Source organism: Sarcophilus harrisii, chromosome 6 (genome assembly GCF_902635505.1).
Source record: "Sarcophilus harrisii chromosome 6, mSarHar1.11, whole genome shotgun sequence".
In the NCBI taxonomy this organism is placed as follows: domain Eukaryota; kingdom Metazoa; phylum Chordata; class Mammalia; order Dasyuromorphia; family Dasyuridae; genus Sarcophilus; species Sarcophilus harrisii.
The window spans coordinates 201186028-201205724 of record NC_045431.1 but is presented as its reverse complement, the minus strand read 5'-3'; the positions used below and the strand labels follow the sequence as shown (position 1 = coordinate 201205724).

At 47.4% G+C, this 19697-nt stretch overlaps 1 protein-coding gene across 5 annotated transcripts in view; it reads left to right on the top strand.

Annotated features, from left to right (window-relative positions):
• Positions 1–16487, top strand: part of DENND2B (DENN domain containing 2B) — a 200096-nt gene extending 183609 nt beyond the window's left edge. For all 5 annotated transcript variants that reach the window (XM_031941941.1, XM_031941942.1, XM_031941943.1 and 2 more), the window contains 8 exons: positions 1622–1770; positions 8784–8961; positions 9231–9272; positions 10187–10298; positions 11581–11820; positions 12699–12785; positions 13205–14942; positions 15978–16487. In XM_031941941.1, the coding sequence (XP_031797801.1) occupies positions 1622–1770; positions 8784–8961; positions 9231–9272; positions 10187–10298; positions 11581–11820; positions 12699–12785; positions 13205–13239 (843 nt within the window). In that variant the 3' untranslated portion in view covers positions 13240–14942; positions 15978–16487. The remainder of the gene's footprint in view (positions 1–1621; positions 1771–8783; positions 8962–9230; positions 9273–10186; positions 10299–11580; positions 11821–12698; positions 12786–13204; positions 14943–15977) is intronic.
• The last annotated feature ends 3210 nt before the right edge of the window (positions 16488–19697 follow it).

The following is a 19697-nucleotide window of genomic DNA, read 5'->3' as shown; positions in this document are numbered from 1 at the left end:
AGTCAAACCCCCCTCCCCCTTTTTTTTTTTTAAGTCATTGAGCAATAAACACCAGCGAGATCCTGTATTTTCTACAGTATTCAGTCCCTTGTGTGACAGAAGTTATCCCCTTGGAAATCACAGGTCCCCCAAACTGAAATTGCTTGTGAAGGAGAAAAGGCTGGTGGGTGGGTCCCAGACAACAGGTGACCTAAGGGATGCCATCCAGGAGATGGCTGAGTCAGTCACCTAGCAGAGGCTGACAGTGACAGAGGGACAGTTACCCATGGAATCTTTAAAGACTTAGAGCAGGGTCTCTACGCTCTGGGGATGATGGGAGGCGGGACAAGAAGCCAGGCCCAGACATTTTGCCCAGCTGGGGAAGAATCCATGAGGAGGAAGAAGGGCTTAAATAGCAGCACCAACTGGGTGTGAACCACAACACAGAATTCTCATTCTCTCTTGTTTTCTTGCATTTTGTTTTCTTTCTCAGTTTTTTTCCCTTTCTGATCCAATTTTTCTTGTGCAGCAAGATAACTGTATAAATGTGTATACATATGTTGGATTTAACATATTTAACATGTATTGGGTTACCTGCCATCTAGGGAAGGGGGTGGGGGGAAGGAGGGGGAAATTTGGAATAGAAGATTTTGCAAGGGTTGATGTTGAAAAATTATCCATGCTTATGTTTTGTATATAAAAAGCCCTATAATAAAAAAATAGAAATTTAAAAGAAAAAAAAAAAACCCAGTAGCATCAGCTTGGGCAGAGCTACCTCCTGAGAAGAGTTTGAGACTTGGGAGCAGCTCCCAGAAGTGACCAGTGCCAAGGCCACAGTATCCACTCCTCCCGTCTGCTCCTTACAAGAGGGCCATGAGGAAATTCATCACGGCTTACCCTCAGTATCATGGCCTTCTCCCTCCCCACAAGGGTTAAGCTGGGGGGTGGGGGCTACCTAAAGGAGGTACTTCTCAGTTTAAAAAAGTGAAAGGTACTGGCGTGGGAGTCTGGATCACCTAGCCTGCTAAGGATGGGATAAGCTAAAATTGTTAGCTGTGGCCCCCACCTACAGGCGGAGAGATAGAAGACACGGTCTTTATGGTATCATTTAAATCTGATGTTCGTCCTCAAGTATATCAGCCTGAGTCCGGCCCCTCTGTCTGGGGGACTAGGAGATAATGACAGCAGCTCTGGCAGGGTATCTATCATGGGGCAAATCATTTAGCTCCTTCGTGTCTCCCTTCCCCGTGAACGAGGAGGCTGGATGGACTGAGGGCCCTTTCCCAGCAGGTCCAGTTGTAGAGCTGGATCCTGCTTCCAAAAGCTTGGTCTTCTTCCTTTCCTTCCTTTAATCCCTCTTTTCTTTCTTCTCTTTCTCTCTCCATTTTCCCTCCTTTGAGCTTGGCCAAGAGAGAAGGTGAAGGTATTTCTTTGTGACTATTTGGGGTTTGGGGGGACTTAGAGAGAAGGGGAAGTCCTGGGATCGTGTGAGGGTCTTATTCCCAGGGAGAGGGTGGGGATGGACGGGGGGGGGGGGGGGGGCGACGGTAGAGGGGGAGGATTCAGGTCCGGCAAGCAGCTTCCTTACACCCCTGCCCCTCATCACACGGCTCACCCCTTCCCCCCGCCTGGCTCCCTCTAGGTACTGGAGCTGAGACGGCCCACGGACTCGCGCCTGGAACACGTAGACTTTGAGTGTCTGTTCACCTGCCTCAGCGTGCGCCAGCTCATCCGTATCTTTGCCTCGTTGTTATTGGAGCGACGTGTGATCTTTGTTGCTGACAAGCTCAGGTAGGGCCAGGAGGCTCAGGTGGGAGTCGGGGAGGGGAGGAAAGAACCAACTTACCCCCCCCCCCAAGAACCCAGGGTTTCCCCATTGCCTTCCCTGGGCATTCTCTTCCCTACGACCCTGAGCCCTGTTGCGGGAGCACCGCGTGAATGCTTCTGTGACTGTGTCTCTTGCGAGCATCCACATTCAGTATTTCGGCAGGGCTCGGGCTGGACAGTGAGCTGGGAACAGCCTAGACCTCCGCCAAGCCCTGAGGATGAGGGGGCTTATTGGGGAACTGGGTGCGTCAGGGTTAGGAGAGTCCAGGGAGAGTTATCTGAGTTACCAAAGTCACAGAAGCTCAGAGTTGGGGGGGACACGAGAAGCGCCAGGAACTCAAACCTGACGGAGAAATACCTGCTCATCACCAGCAAATGAGCCGGACTTCCCAAAGACGTCCAAGTGACGCTGCTCTTGCCTCTTCTCCTGCCCGTCTGCATGCATCCTCTCAGTCTCCTGCTAAATCTTTGTCCAGCTCATGCTCACTTAGTGGCCGTCTCCAAAGGCTCTATCCTGGGCCCTTTCTCTCCTCCCTCTATACTGTTAGCTTAGTGATCTCACCAGCTCCCTGGTCAGTTATCATCTTTGTGCAAATAATTCTGCCTATATTTGTATGTCCAGTCTTAATCTTTCTGCTCACCTGAAGTCTTTTTCTTCTTTATTGTTTTATTTTTTTGCTTATACATGTATATTATCTTTTTAAACATACATTTCTTCATGAATCTTGTTGGATCCCCTCTAGTCTTGCATCACCAACTGCCTTGTGTATAAACTTGAATTGTAATGTCTCGCTGGCTGGCATCTCACACTCAACACGTCTGAAAAAGAATTCATTATTTTTCTCCCCCAAATGCCTCTTTCCCCAGATTTTCAAAGGCACCACCACTCTACCAGGGTCAGTGTCATCCTCAATTCTCACTCACAGTCACCTCACGTGCCTCCTATATTGCCAAGGTTGCCATTTCCCTTCATAGCATCTTCCATTTATGTCCCCTTATCTCCAGTCTTCTAGCCACCATCTTGGCGTAGATCTTCACCTTGGCTAGACTATTGCAACAGGCTTCACTTGGTTTTTTCCACCTCAAGACAATGATCGTGTTTTTTATAGGACTTCTTTTCTCTTGGTGTAACATTTCCATTTTCTTTAATCCAAGATTTTATGCATGTTGTGTGATCTCAAGGTCTTCTGCCATCCTGGTTAGTCTTGAATAGATCCAGCTTCTCATTAGCTTCTCCAAAATGAGATGGCCAGGACTGAACACATTACAGAAAAAGTCTGGATGGGGCAAGGTATCTCAATGCTCTGGACACTATAACTCTTTTAAATCATTTGGGATCATTTTAACTTTTTTGACTTCCATATCTAACACATTTTGAGCTGGTCATCAATGAAAACCCCCAGATCTTTTTTTTTTTTTTAATTACCAGAACTGTATTACTTTTGCTTATTCTGAAATTGGTTTTTTGAACCCCAAATTAGAACTTTATATTTAATTCTGAATTTGTTGTTGTTTAGTGATTTTTAGTCATGTCCAGCTTTTCATGACGCCTCTTGGGGTTTTATTGGCAGAGATACTGGAATGGTTTACCATTTCCTTCTCCACTCATTTTACAGATGAGGAAACTGAGGCTAGAAGGGTTAAGTAACTTGCCTAGTAATCTCACAGCTACTAAGTGTGTCTAAGGCTGTATTTGAACTTCACTTTTTCTGACTCCTGACCTGACCCTCTATCCACTGAGCTACCTTTTAACTCTATAAAAGTTATTCTTATTAGATGTAGCCCAACAATCAATTTAGCCTTTGGAGATTTTTATGGATCTTGATTCTGTTCTCAAATCTAATAATGATTTATGTCGTCTCTAAATTTGATAAGCATATTATCTAAGCTTTCAACCACTTCACTGATACAAATTGATGTTAGTAGCTGACATTTATTTAGTATTTTATAGTTTTCAGAGTTCTTGTATATAAACAAGAATAGATAGTCAGATAGCAGGGGTGGGGAGTAGGGGGTGAGGCAGGATTCAAATCCCAGATCCGCCAGTTCAATCTCTAGGTCTTCTCAATCGGCAGCAAGCCAAGTATAGATCTTTGGGGGTACACGGACACTTCCCTCCAAATTTACACCAGGTCATTAATGATTTTTCTTTGGACCTAGACATTTAGCTAGTTCCAGCCCTTCCTAAGATGATGTTCATTTGGCCCACATTTCTCCGTCTTGTTCATGACAATGGCACAAGAGATTTTGTCAGATGCTTTGCTGAAATCTAAATATACAATGCTCACATCATTTACCTCATTTAGTATTTTTTTAAGGCTATCAAAAAATGAAAATATGTTAATATGGCGTGATCTGTTCAGATAAAGCTATGTGCTGGCTTTTAGTGATCACTGCTTCCCTTTCTAAATGCACACAAATCTTTCCTTTAATAATATATCATTTTTTCCAGAAATTCAGCTCAAGGCCATTAGTCTATCATTTGAAGATTCTGTCCTCTTGTTTTTATTTTATTTTTATATATATTTTTATTAAACCTTGTTAATTTTCAAAAGATATCTATTGATAATTTTTCAACATTAACTCTTGCAAAAAACACTGTCCCAATTTTCCCCACCTTCTCCCCCAGATAGCAAATAATCCAATATATGTTAAACATGGTAAAAATGTATGTTAAGTCCAATATATGCATACATATTTATACAATTATCTTGCTGCCCAAGAAAAATTAAACCAAAAAGGAAAAAATGAGAAAGAAAATAAAATGCAAGCAAACAATAACAAAAAGAATGAGAATTCTGCTTCCTTTTAAAAAAGAAAAGGAACATTTTTCTTGTTGTAGTCATGAGGATCATCCCTCTTAATGCCCACATTTTGCAAAAATCAATGACAGTGGTTCAAAAGCCGCCATCTTTCAGGTTTTTTAGTCCCAGGTCTATTGAACTTATTGGGAGCAGTTAGGTGTTTTCATACTTATCTTATGTTTCCACTTCCTATTAATCATTTTTTCCTGTTTTTCCCACTCCAAAATTCTTTTGTAACTGAGAAAAGAGAAGAAAAATGAAAATTAAGAAGTTCTTTGTCTCATTTGTTAATTTTACTTCAATCCCAGTCAACCAACAACCATGTACATTCACTCATTTTCCTCTTATGCCAAGATAATTTAATTTAAAAATTTTTTTTTGACAATACGTTCAGTTTGGACAATTAGAAAGTGTCAAACGCCTAAAGTCACATTTGAACTCATATCCTCTTGAATCCAGGGCTAGGGCTCTATCCACTCTACCACCCAATTGCCTCCCCCTAAAGATAATTTTTAAAAGTCTTCTTGATCATATTGATCATCCTCAACTTATTCTACATTTTGGTGCCCTACCATTAGGCTCAGCATACTGATGTTTTTTGAGTACCCACTTTGGAAGACATTAAAGCTTTAAATTGTGACTAGGTACTTCAGTAAATAGAACGCCAGGCCACGAGTCAGCAAGTCTCATCTTCCTGAGTTTAAATTCTGGCCTTAGACACTTTCTGTGTGATGCTGGACAAATCACTTCACCCTGTTTGCCTCAGTTTCCTCATCTGTAAAATGAGCTGGAGAAGAAAATGGCCAATCACTCCAGTATCTTTGCCAAGAAAATTCCAAATGCAGTCGTGGAGAGTCAGAGGACAGAAAATGAATAAACAACAATAAATGTACTTTATTAACTTATATTTAACTTGTTATTTTGTTTTGTATTGTATATTACTTATATACATGTTATATATTATAGTATATTATATACATATTATATATATTATACATTAACTTGTTAACTTGTATTAACCCAGAATTTGGCAAAGAATTTGACAGTGGCTCATCCTGTTGTTGTGGACAAGATGGAGAGACACAGGCTGGACACTTGCTGGATGCAAGATTTGAATATGGTGAAATGACCAGACTCAACAAGTGGGGCATTAAGGGGTAGACGCCAGTACTGTCATTTTAAGATTCTGTCCCCTTTTTAAAAAAGAAAAGGAGCATTCTTCCTTTTGTAGTCATGAGCATCATCCCTCTTAGTCCCTGTGTCTAGGAGGAGTACCCAGGGAATTTTTATGTTGGCCCTTGTGCTATTTAATAGTTTTTATCTTTGACTTGGATGGAGACATAGTTGGCAAGCTTATCATATTTGCAGGTGACAGAAAACTGTTAAATGACAAAATCAGGTTCCCTCTTTATCTGTGAACCCGTGAAATCTAGAACATGATGGAAGTGGAACTTAGCCCCAACTAGAGTTGGAGCCCAGAGGGAAATGAGCCCCTCCTCATGTTACACACTTTTGAGGTATCTGGGGGCCAGAATAGAGAATCCCAAAGGACCAAGTCTGCCCAACTGAGCTTCTTGGGGGGAAACTCTATGCCCAGTTATTCAGGCTTGAAGTCTTGGGTCATCTTTCTTTGGGCCCTACATTCAATCCATTATTTCTCCTCCCACAGTATCTCCTGCAGGCCCTGTTTTATCATGTTTTATCTGTTCATAGTGAGGCACCGGGGCTTCACCCATACACGGGGCAAGATCTCCTTCGGACTAGATCCTTCCTTCATCCTGCCCTCTCCATTCTCTTTCTCCTTTCTTAGATCATTGTCTTCCTTCTGCCATCACCTGAGACTCTCCCAAAGCTTTCTCTCTTAACACTCCCTCATCTCGTGCTTTACATTTAATGTATATTGATTAAGTTGGATGCATCTTTCCCTCCTGTTCACTTATAAATTACTAGAGTAAGATTTATACTGTATGCATCTTTTTATATGGGTTTATATGTGTTAGGCAATGTATAAAAATTATATTTATATAAATCAGTTTACTGAATTTAATAATGACAGACTTGTCCCTCCTCCCTCCCTCACCTCCATTCCTATTCATGCCGCCCTCATTCCCTATTCCAGAAGAGGAGAATTAAGACTGGTTTTGAAAAGAAAAAAATTCCCCTATTTCAAAACTAACATTAGGAAATTTCCCCTGCTTCAAAACCCCAATATTTCTTACCCTCTAAAGCAGTAATTAGGGTCAAGTTTCCAGTAAGAAATACTCGGGTCCCTTGAGTTGGCGGCTTCCCAGAATGGGGGCTGCCCCCATTCTCACTCTAGTGTGGCAGTGGGTGGGCCTTCATGGGTGGCTGCCAGTCCACGGGGAGGCATGTCTGCTGGTGTAACTTGGGGGATTTTGACCTTGGCCCTGTGCCAGTTAGTAGTTTTCATCTTTGACTTGGATGGAGACACAGTGGGCCAGCTTATCTCCGCAGGGGTAGGAAGGCGGGAAGCCCCCAGCTTCCCTGCACCTTGCAGACCGGACCTTGCAGGTTCCCTTCTTGTCCCCTGGTACCCCTGGCCTGGGGCTTGCTCTGCTTCCTGGGGCCCAGTCATCCTTGTGGGGCCCTCGCCATCCTTGGGTTTTTCCTTCCCGGCCCAGCCTCCACGCCCCTCCTCGCCCTTCCCCAATTTGGGGTCGTACCCTCCCTCTGAATGCGGCCATTGTTCCTGCCCCTGCTTCAGGCTGCAGGTGTGAGCACATTCCCAGCGGGGGCTCCCAAAGCTTGCTGGCCAAGCGGGGGTCCTGCTCTGAGGCAGGAGGCGGAGGAGGAAGACGGGGGCACGGGGCGGGAAGAATCCAGTGCTTTGGATCATATCACGAAACCCCCTCCCTCCCCCCCCCCGCCCCCCTTCTTCCAAGCCTTTGTTCTTGGAGCTTCTGCTGGCCTGGGGAATGGGGAAGGAAGAAGGGAGCTTGACTTTGTAGAATACAGAAACACCCCCAGAGGGGCTAGAAAAATCTTATTTTAGATAGTTTAATCCCACCTACCTGGGTTGGAGAAGGAGCTATTTTTGCCTAATGCAATGCCGCATGAAGAGGAGGGGATGGGTGGATATTTGTTGGTTTAATTATTTAATTAGATGGCCTGGAAGTCTGAATAAGGTGTCCACTAGAGGGCCTAGCCAGCATGTGCTGGGCCTCCTGATCCAACAGGAGATCTTGTCACCTTCCCCATCTGCCATTTTGTTTCCTTAAAATCTGAGCAGAGTTCTCCCCCTCTCCCCCGCATTCTCTCTCCCCCTCCCCAGTATCACTTCCATAGCTGTCCCAGGGGAGCGGCGCTGGGAGTCTGTTACCAGGCAGGGCTCATGGGGGAGTGCTCAGGGGTACAAAGGCACAGAAGGTAGGAAGGGGGTGGGGGGGCAGCCAGGTTTGATAAAGAGCTTCTTTATCCCAGACCTGCCCGGGCAAGGAGGTGGCAGTGGGCGGGAGACTCCTGGAGGCCCTGAAGACCAGGCTCCGCTGGGTGGGACTCGGGCGGGAAGAGCTTGTATCTAGGCCAGGCCCTCTCCTGAGAGTCAGACTTACAGGGAAACACTGGCTTCCCCTCCCTGCCCACCTCAGTCTCTCTGGTCCTTGCCTGTGAGCTGTCCACTTTCACCCTGTCACACAGTCAGACACACCCTCGGTCTGCACCCACTCACACTCATCTCATGCACCCTCAGCCGCACAGCCGAGGGCCCTTCTTGTGACAAGCAGAGCCACTGGGTGAGGGTGGGAGGGGGTTGGGGACTGCCGGGGACAGAGTACAGAGGACACCCTCCTTCACGGGAGGATGGAGGGGGATGAGCCTTGGAGGGCAGATCAGGACCGGTGGGAAAGGTGGGAGAACCAGAAAAGCCAGGCTCCAAAGGGCCATGTCCCACACCTGGTACCCTTGCAGACTGGCCCTTGCACTTTCTCATTATTGCTGGGCTGCCTCTGGAGCACTGCTGTGGGTAAACGGGGCGTGATGGGGGGCGCTCATTGATGGGGGAGCCTTGTCCAGCCTTCCTGAAATGGTTGCTGGGTATCTTCTGAAGGCTCTGGCCCTTTGGGAGGCTCCGTCCGTCTGTCCCCCCGGCCGGGTTTCGGCCCTTCTCACGCCCACCACTCCCCTGGGCTGAGGCGCTCTGTCTCTCCTCTCCAGCACCCTGTCCAGCTGTTCCCACGCAGTGGTCGCCCTGCTCTACCCCTTCTCCTGGCAGCACACCTTCATCCCTGTGCTCCCAGCCTCCATGATCGACATTGTCTGCTGCCCCACCCCTTTTCTGGTGGGGCTGCTCTCCAGTTCCCTCCCCAAACTGAAGGAGCTGCCCGTGGAGGAGGTGCGTCCTAATGGTTGGGGAAGGGGGGTCTGGGGAGGAAGGGGGAGGGCAAGGAAGGGATGGAAAGGGAAGGGGGGGAACCAATATTCTTGGGTGTGATTGTCTGCCAGCCTTGTGCTGCCTCCCCTGCTCTTGGTCCCTCTGCCCACCTCTAAAGTGGTATCTCTGGGCTCATCATTGTAGGTTCCTAAGTTCTGGGATGCACATGGTGCCAGGAGGATGGCTTGATGAGAACCTGACATTTACCCTAGAATTCTTTTTTTCCTTAGGCCCTGATGGTGAATCTGGGGTCTGATCGGTTCATCCGACAGGTAAGCAAGCTGCGAGCCAGCCCTCTACCTCCATTGACTGTTGGGCTCCCTTGGACCAGCCTTCAGTGCTTCCCCTAACACAGACTAGCTGTCTGACAACGAGGTTGTTAGAACAATGAAGCTTCTGGACCTCTTTTCGGAAGAATGTTTTTAAATGCATAAAGTAAAATATATAAGGTTATTAAGGAGATCAATTCTATTACAATTCAGTTTGTGTCCACTCTTCATGACCTCATTTGGAGCTCTCTTTGCAAAGACAGTGGAGTGGCTTGTCATTTCCTTCTCCAGCTCATTTTACAGATGGGGAAACTGAGGCAAACAGGATTAAGTGACTTGTCCAGGTCTCACAGCCTGTAAATGTCTGAAGCCCAATTTCATTCAAGGACTGAATCTAGTCCTAAAATTCAGTTAGAAAAATATAAAAAAGAAAAATAACCCACATTCACAGTTAACCCCAGGTTTAAGAACATATTAGCATCTCACCCCTCACAAACAAGAGTCAGCCTGGATTTGGGTCTATACTTTTTAATTTTCTGTGTTATGGGGTTCCATATTGGCAGTGGAAGAAAGCCCCTTAGAAGTCCCCTTCCTTCTCTAGCAGACATCCTCTGCGAAGAAAGGCAGTTAAGGTGGGCAAGCAATCACAAAATCCTAACTTCTAGCCCTTCCTCTGTCACTTTTTAACTTGGTGATCTTGGCCCTGTCACTTACACTCTTGGAATTCAGATTTCTTCATCAATAACAGGTCTCAGGCCCCTAGGAGTCCAGCTTCTAATACTCTGAACCCAGAGCTAGAAAATGAAGAGGCAAGGAAGAAAAAAGAATGAGAACTGGGTCTCCCCTATCGGGGTGGGAGGCAGCGAGGACCACGTTCTGGCCCGAGTTTAGCATCCTCTCTCACTTCATTCTTGCAGATGGACGATGAGGACACACTATTGCCTAGGAAGTTACAAGCAGCTCTGGAGCAGGCTCTGGAGAGAAAGAATGAACTGATCTCCCAGGACTCCGACAGTGACTCCGATGATGGTAAGACAAGTGGTCTGCGTTCTGGTGTAGATATCAGGACTTAAGGAGGAGCCAAAGGGTAGAGAAGGGCTCTTTACCCTTAACAATTACTCTCTATGGCCTGCTTTGGGCCTAATAGAAAAACAGAAAGTCCCAGGTACAAGGGGAGAGACCTGCTTCCTAGGTCCCTCCCTTCAGACTGGAATATCCCAAACCTAGCTCTCTTCAGTGTTTCAGGGAAGGAGGGAGATCTTGGTAATTTCTCAGAGACATGAACAAACAGAACACACATGGACATTTCAATGCACAAAGAACACAGAAAGAGAATTCTCTATGTGAATCTTGAGTCGCCAATATGGAAGGCTTTAAAAAAAAAAAACTACATCGTAAACATGATTGTACCAACATCGTTCAGTTTGTTCATGTCCCTCCTTATATTTCCTTCTCTGTCCTGCATATTTTTAATGTTTTATTGACTTCTTTCCTTCCCTCCCTTCTTCAGTGCCTTCTTTCCTTCTCTATCCTTTCTTTTCTCCCCTCAAATAAAGATAGAACACAAGCCCTAAAGTCAGGAGGACCTGAGTTCAAATCTGACTTCAGACATTTAACACGTCCTAGCTGTGTGACCCTGGACCAGTCACTTAATCCCAATTGTCTCAGCAAAAACAAACACGTCTTTCCTTGTAATAAATAAGTATAGTCTGGCAAAATAAATTCTCATATTGCTATTGTTTGAACAAGGGTGGCCCCTCCTGGGCCCCTCATCCTTGTCTCTCTGCCAGGATGTGGGAAGCATGCTCCACCAATTACTCTTCTGAATGTAACGATTTTTCATCCCATTGATTAGATTTAAGTCCTTATTGTGAGATATTTCCATTACCTTCTTGTAGTTATCTAAGTGGATTTGCTCAGTCCCATTTTTATTAGCTCATATGAGTCTTCCCAGATCTCTTTTCTCAGCATTTCATCACATTGCTATATCCTCTATCCCTGTATCCTATATCCTGTATTATTTTTTTTTTCAGCAATCCCTGCTTACAAGGGCACTCACTTTTCTAAAGTTTTGCTCTAGATCCTTTTTGTGTATATGGATTCTTTCTCCCTTCACCCTTTGGGATAGTTACCTAATTGCGGTAATGCTGGGCCTAGTGAGATATATAGTTTAATGGCTTTGGGGCCTTACTTTCCAGAATGGTTACCAATTCCTATTCTACGGACAAGGCCTTAGTGGACCTTTCTTCTCAGAGTCTCTCCAACAATTATCGCTTTCTTTTTTTTTCTTCTTCTTCCCTGTCCCTTCTAGAGTGTAATACCCTTAATGGGCTGGTGTCTGAAGTGTTTATTCGTTTTTTTGTGGAGACCATCGGGCACTACTCTCTGTTCCTAACTCAGAATGAGAAGGGGGAAAGAGCTTTCCAGCGGGAGGCCTTCCGGAAGTCCGTGGCCTCTAAGAGCATCCGCCGCTTCCTGGAGGTTTTCATGGAGTCCCAGATGTTCGCCGGCTTCATCCAGGACAGAGAGCTGAGAAAGTGTCGGGCCAAGGGTAAGGAGGATGGGGCTGGAGCTGAGGCTGGGACAGCCATGGCCTCGTGTTGTGGAAGCCTCTCGGATGTCCGAGTTGGGCAAAGATCGGACTTTCTTGACTTTCCGTCTTCTTCTGAAAGGACGAGGCGGTCTGAAAATCGAGCGAGGCAGCACCTGGCAGGAAGCCTGATTTCCAGGGGCATCTCCATCCCCAAGGCATGACTGCCATGGCTCCTTCCCCTTGTCATGGGAAGCTGAAGGAGAATGTAGTGGAACGGGGACGAGAATCATTCTTTTGGTAGCCGTGGGCTGGTTGATCTACCTTCAGGCTTGTTCCTTCTGCCCCTAAGAGCAGGCCTAGGGTGGGCTCCCTATGAGGAAAAGCATCAAACAAAAAGGAGCAAACTTCATCTATATCAAACATATATTCAGTCAATCTGAGCCTCAATTCCCACATCTGTCAAATGAGAATAATAACAGTTGGAGGCCTTGCCTCAAGAGAGTTGTCATGAAAGACCAGCTGAGACTGTGGCTGACACTGACCTTGCATTTTACTCTCATGAATCGGGTGCTCTGCAAACCTTAAAGCGTTTTGTAAATCCCAGCTAACATTTCCATGGAGAGCCAGTGCTCTCTAAGTGCTCTCAGTTATTGTATGAGTCCTGCCATTTTCATCCCCCTTTTTGTTGTCATCGCTGTTATTTCATTGGCTTCTGGGCCCTGGAGTGGGCAGGGACAAGACTGTAGCCGGACCCTCATTCCAAATCCGGGTGCTCTGATAGGTTGTTCCTATGCTGAGACTCAGGAACCCTGTTACCGGGGCCTCCACGCCAAGGTCTCCTTCTTCCCCTTCCCCTCCCCTCTGGTGATTGCTCTCCGTCCCCCTCCTCTTCCCAGGCCTGTTTGAGCAGCGAGTGGAGCAGTATTTAGAAGAACTCCCCGATACGGAGCAGAGTGGGATGAATAAATTTCTTCGAGGCCTGGGTGAGTGGCTGCTTCCTTCACAACGGGCCTGGGGTCTCCCTCGTGCTGACAGGGTGGATACAGGGCAGAGGGCAGGGCATGGAGGGCAGGGCAAAATCTTCCAAAAATATCCATGTCCTATGGTGACTTCCCAGAGGGCAGACGCTTCTGTGGGGCCAATTTGGGGGAGACAGCCTTAGTTCTTGGCCTAAGCATCCTTCTGAGTCCGGGCTGCGATCCTTCTTCTCACTGGCGAGCTAGAGTCTCGTAGTGTGTGTCGCTGAGACACACGCCGCAGCCTGGAGGAGAGGTCTGTGTCCCTTCCCCTGGCCTGTGACATGTGGAAAAGCAGCCAGCAAAGAAGGGAGTCTTTAACAGAGAGCTGTTGCTGACCTGTTCCTATGAGCATCTCGGGCTTTCCCTCTCTCTTTGATCTCTAGGCAACAAAATGAAGTTCCTTCACAAGAAGAATTAAACCCTCTCTCGGCCAAGAGACTGTTTCTCAGATTGAGCAGAGAGTCTGGTGCCTACAGAGTGAGGGGCAGCAGAGATGGGGTCCCCCTCCCCAGCTGCTGGCACAGAGTTCCTGCCTCCTCCCCCCTGCTGACCACAGCTGCCGAGCCCCATCCACGTGCAGGACGGCCCAGGATGTGTGTTTGTAAATAATCTGCCACAAGCTTTAGGAGCTGGTTTTGTGAGGAGCAAGGAGAACGGTGTTAAATATTTGTATATTCCCGGGAAGACCGGGCCATAGCATGGATCAAATTTTGCTTGATGCCGACGATTGGCCACTTATGTGCAACTGACTGTCTCAGCCGAACCACTGACCCTTCCCTCTGAGGAGTCTGTCCCTGGGCCCAGAACTGGGGCAGAGGGATTTGGATGCCTGAGGCTCCTGGTCTTGGGCTCCAGAGGGCAGGGAAGCCATTTCATTGGTGCAAGAGGACTGGTTTTTATCTTTCAGAGTTTCTATTTTTCTCTAGTTTTCTCTCTTTCTCATTTGGAAATACCAAGGCCAGCCAGGCCGCCTGTGCAGCAAGGTACTCGGCTCCTAGATGCTCACCCTCGTGTCCCCCAGCCTTCCTCTATTCCAAATCATGAGCTGTTGGGAGCCCCCCCACCTCTCCGCAGTCCGACTGCTGGACCCCAGCTGGCCAGCAGCAATGGCGACTTGGTACAGCGCATTCATTCTCTGCAGTGTACGGGTGTTCCCAATAAATGGTGTACAGTTGTCTGGGTCCGAGGCTTTGCGTGTTGTTCCTTAGTGGCCCCTCATGGGAGCCCCAGGGGCTGGGACTTGGGTACCACCTGGGGAAATAAATACCAGCACCCAAACAAAATCCCATTACGAGGTCGGCCTCCAGACCCTTTACCCTGAGTTTCCCCATCCAGAATAGATAGTAAGCCCTTGACCTACTTCCTCGGTACCTTGATCTAGAAGTCTTTAAGAAGAAAAGTCTATTTTTGGATGGCAGACGCAGGGACAAAGATGTGATTTCCGGAGCCTTTTTACTTTGATGAGTTGCTCATTTAGAATCATAGAATTTCAGTGTTGGAAAGGGTTGAGAAGTCATCCCTTTATCTACAGAAATCCTCTCTAAGCATCTCTGAGAAAAGCTTATCGGAAGGTCTTTAAACAGCCTATTATGAGACACTCAGGATCTTCACAGACCATTTTCATTGTTCATGGGTCTACCCCTTTCCACCTAACAACTTCAGTCCCTAGGGCCTTTGAGGCTTGCGCAGTCTCCAACCTAGCTGTGGTTTGGAGGTGCTACCCGCCTCATAGAGCAAAGGGGAGAGCTTTTCTGCAGGGAAGATGAAGACATTTTCTCCCAGGAAAGAGTCTCCCTACATGGTCAGTTAGGTCATCACCAAGGAGAACAGGGTGGGGTTTGCCATGTCTGACAGAGCTGGGTGTTTAACTTGTGGTGATGGGGAACTGGAGAAATTTCCACTGTGAGCCCAGCCTGGGCTTCCCGGTGTCTTTGAACAATGGGGTTTATAGAAGTTGCCTTAAAAAAGTGAAGGAGCATATTTAAGAAGTACCTCAGAACCAGTGGGCCCTAAACAAGTGTTAAAAACTAGTCATCAGCATGTCTTAACAAGTTCTAATTTCAGGCATTTTGTCTCCTTGGGACTGGAAGAGATTCTCCATAGAATCGCCTGGTGGCCGAGGTAAGCAGCTGCCCCAGCTGGGGTGGCAAGGGGTATGGGGGGTAGGGCCACAGGTCAATACCTAAGTATTTCAAGGCTTTGCACACACCCTGGCTCCCTCCTCATCCAGGTTCATCTTCCCAGGGGCTGTCAGTCATGCCTTTGTCACCTTTAGCAGAAGGAAATGGCTACAGGTTGGGGTGAAGAATTCAAAATTAGAAAATCTATTGGAGCAATTCTACCATTACCAAGCAGTTTAGAAAGTAGATTTTGCAGTCTAATGGTAGTGCTGAAGTCTAATTAACTCAGTACCCTCACTTTTGTATTGCCTTGGTACGCTGAAGCAAATTATATCCACTATTACATAGATATGTCATCCTATCTTATTTATATATAGGATATTATAATAATAATAATATATATTATTATATAAGATGTAAGATATCCTAGCTTGTTTCCTATCTTATCTTGTTTATATATAGGATATTATTATAATATATATTATTATATAGGATTTAAGATATCCTGCCCTTTTGGCTTAAAACTGACCTGTCCCTGTTTTCCTCTTGCTCCCCCAGTCTTATCCCCCCACAGCACCTTGACTGAGAACAAACCTGTTGCCTCCTGACAAAGGAGCTGATAGTGATTCACTTGAACATGTGTTTCTGACGCAGTCTAGATCAGCGTTGCCTTTGATCTCTGGGAACCTTAGTGCTCTTGTTCACTTAGGATTTTGTGTTTTGTTTCACTTAAAATGATTTTTAAGATTGCGTCTCCCACCCCTGTCCAGGCTGTAAGTGTTAGGGCTGCTCATAGCATAGCCCATTCTGGCTAGCATAGAACTTCTTTCATCCCAAGTCCGGTTCACCCCTCCTGGTGACTCCCTGCTCCCAGAGGCCCACATTAATCCCTAATTTAATGCCAGTATGCGGGTGGCTTAACCCATTTCAGCTTCAAACTCTAGAACTAACATGATCCACCAACTTCAGCCTCCTGGGTAGAAGGGAATTAGAAAGTTATGATGTCATATCTGGCTTGTGCTTGTTTTTTTTAAAGGGCGAAGAGGACCGGGAAGATTTCTTCAGTGTGTTTGATGAGTAAGCCACCTTCTGGCAGGCCTTCAATGGGAATTTCAGAGATGGCAAAATTGTTTTGTTTTTGCCAAACTTCATTCCTTGAAATTTCACGTGATAATAGGACAGGTAGGAGCCAGGTCTCAGAATCACTCCAAAGCCCGTATCACATGTGGGGTAAGAAGTGGGCAGCTTCTTGGAGAACAAGATAGGATTCAGACATGTGTAAAAAAATCTCTACCTTTCCTGCAAAAGGAGGTCTCCTGTGCAGAAGAAGGTCTCCTGTGCAGAAGAACTTCCAGTTTTACAGGATGGCCTTCTCAACTGGTGCCCTGCTCTATTCATAGTCATGTTAACATTCCACAATTTTTGACCTGTTAATTTGTGATACCTGGTCCTGGATCATAATTTTTCCTTTCCTGAACTCTATCAGCATCTCTTTCCCCGGGAATCATAGTAATGCACTTTGGTGTATTACTGTTTGGTATATGTATGTCTTTTTAAAAAAAGTTTCAAAAAGATAAAATGCCGTCTTGTGTCTTTATAAATCCTGATGATGAGTAAATTATGTTACCATGAATATACAACATGGACAGGCTATTATTTTGGAAAGAAGAGAGGGGATAATGAAATTTTAAATTCATAATCATAGTAAATATTTACTAAATGCCTCTTGTGTGTCAGACATAGTGCTAAACACTGTACATACAAATAATAAAAGAGATACTCCCTGCCCTCAAGAAGTTTGTAATCTAATCAAAAATCATAGTATACAAAAGGACGCTGAAGGTAGGGGTGGAGGCAGGGCGTCAGTACAGTGGGTAAGTGGAAGCTGAGGCCTATGACAAATCCCTTTTTCTTTGGGCCACACTTTTATTTTAAAATAAGAGTTGGACTAGAAGTATTTTAAGGCTTCTTCCAGTTCTTGATGCCTTGAATACAGACGTACCTCATTTTATTATACTTCACAGATACTGCGTTTTTTTATGAATTGAAGGTTTGTGGTGATCGTGTGTTTGTTGCCATTTTCCCAACAGCATGTGCTCATGTCACGTCTCTGGGTCCCATTTTGATTAATTCTTAACAATATTTGAAACTTTTTCATCATTATTATTATTATAGCTGCTATGTGATCCATGACCCTTGATGTTACTACCTTAATTGTTTCGGGGCATTGTAAATTGTGCCCTTATATGTCGGCTAACTTAATTGATAAATGTTGTATATATTCCGACTGCTCCATCAACTGGCCATTCCCCATCTCTCTCCCTCTCCTGGGGCTTCCCTAGTCCCAGAGACATAAACAATATTGGAAATTAGTCCAAGGAGCAGCTGCAACAGTCTCTCTGTTCAAGTGAAAGCAAGAGTCCGTCTCTGAGGCAAATCATTGTGTCATTTGTAGAAATCGCCACTGGCCCCCCCAACCTTCTGCAACCACGACTCTAATCCGTCAGGAGCCACCAACACTGAGGCAAGACCCTGCACCAGCAAAAGGAAGTATAACCCACTAAGGTTCAGGTGATGGCTAGCAAAACACTTTTTTAAAGTACTTTTTTTTTTTTTTTTTTAACATACTATTGCACACTTAATTGACTCCAGTGTAGTCTAGACATAAGTTCTGTGTCCTGGGAAACTAAAAAGATTGGTGATACTGACTGTGTTGGGATAGCTGGAACCAAACTCCTGGTCTGCGAGTCACGCCCTTATCAGAGCCAAGGGTCTTTTGCTCGCTCCCCTTACGTTCTGCAGTTGGTTGTGCTATGCTGGATGTGGCCTAAAATAGCAGGAGATGGTTACAAGTCTCTGCATCCTCTGGCTGCGCAGGGCCTGGCGCACAGTAGGACTCGGGAAAGGCTCATTTGGCTTCCCTGGGGTTCAGCACTTCCTGAAAATCTGTTTTCACTTAGAAGGGGCTAATTGCTGTGCCAAGTTTCAAGCCATCTCCCCAATAGCCCTTCAGAAGCCCCGCTGCCGCTACCTTAGCGGCAAATAGACACCTGGTGACGCAGGACACAAGGAAGGCCGGAAGGATCCCATAGAGCGCCTTCAGGCAATCGGCCCGTACTAACGAAGCGCCCACTAAGCGCCGGGGATACCAGAAGGGGCGGAGGCAGGCCGTCCTCCCTGCGCGGGGACTGGCACTTAGTGGGGAGGACTGCGTACAAGCAAGCCACGGAGGGATGCGGGATGACTGGGACGTGTGCGGTTCAAGGCGTCGCAAAGGCAGCCGAAGGCGTTGGGGGTGGGGTGGAGGCGAGAACGCCAGTCCGGAGGGAATGAAGTCCGCGGCAGCTGGCGATCCCCGAGTGAGGTCATACAGTGAGAAAGGGGGGGGGGGGAAGGGCCCGGGAGAGAGGCCCGCGGGTAGGTCTGGGGGAGGAGAATCCGCAAGAGGGGGACCCCAAAAAGCTGGAGAGAGGAGAGAGCGAGGAGAAGGGTGAGGAGAAGGCGTGAGGTTCGGCAGCTGGGATAAAAGGGACCCGAAAGCAGTTTTAGCGGAAGGGGAAGGTCAGAGAATCGCCGAGGGGGGGAGGGGGAGGGGAAGGGGGAGGGGGAGGGGGAGGGGCGGTTCTCCCCATTTTGCAGATGAGGAAACGGAGGCAAACCGAGGGAATGATGCTGACTCGCCGAACGGGGGCAGGGCTCCGCCCCGGCCTCCCCGGACAGCCGGCGGCGACGTCTGGAGCGGGCGGACTCGGGGGCCCGGCGCTAGGGTTGGGACTCCGGCTCAAGCCCTGAAGGGGAGGTTCTGGGGGGAGGGGCGCCGGCTTCGGAGCAAGGTGGGCGTCGCTCGCTGCGCCCGGAACAGGGCGGCTGCAGCCACAGGGGCCTATCGGCGCCTCTCGAAGGACGCCCCTCCTACATCCCGCCCGAGAACCTTCAGGACTGGAAAGGGTGGGACGGGCTGCGAGATGGAGGGAGGCCCACTCAACGCCGCTTCCGCTTCCGTTCCGGGCGGAGGCCAGCCATGTTTGCTCTGGGAGGGGCCCTCGTGAAAGCCAATGGGAAGCGAGTCTAGTTCTCGCGATAATTTCGCCCACGAATTCCGAAGACATAGGGGCGGTGCCGGGCTGAGCGGAAGTAGCTCCTGGGGGCGGGGCCGCGACTCAGCCCTTCCCCCTTTATCACTGAAACGTAAAGCAGGCGTGGCCTCCCCCCCCAGCTCCTTCCGCGATCCAATGGGAACGATGTGCAGCTTCCCTCCCGGCCTAGTCGTCCCAGCTCGTCGGGAAACCGGCGCAGAAACGAGTTCTTAAATGCACAAAATAAAAGCCACCGGCTTCTGCTCTTGTAGCCGCGGCGACACCACGCGAAGCGGACCGAGCTGCGCTTTGTCCGGGCCCTGGGGCCGGCCGGTCACCGGCTGCTGCTGCAGAGTGCCGCCCCTCCCCCCTCCCCTCCCCCATCGGCCCAGGTGGGCGCAAAGCGGGGCTGAACTTAATACGGGCTTCCCCTCAGCTTTGAAATTATTCTAGTGTAACTTAAGGTTTTTTTTCCTTCTTCTTGGGAATGCATCGATATCCATCCTACCCCATTTTCTAATGTGACTGGAGTTAAAAACAAGCTCTGTTCTACGTGAGGTGGTTTTATTAGTTGTGTGAAATTATTCTAGAACCCTCGCAAAGAGGGCCTGACTTTTCACGTGGCGAATGCCTTCATCAGCTGTCGCTCTGTAATCGGACCTATGAAGGAGCTCACTTGT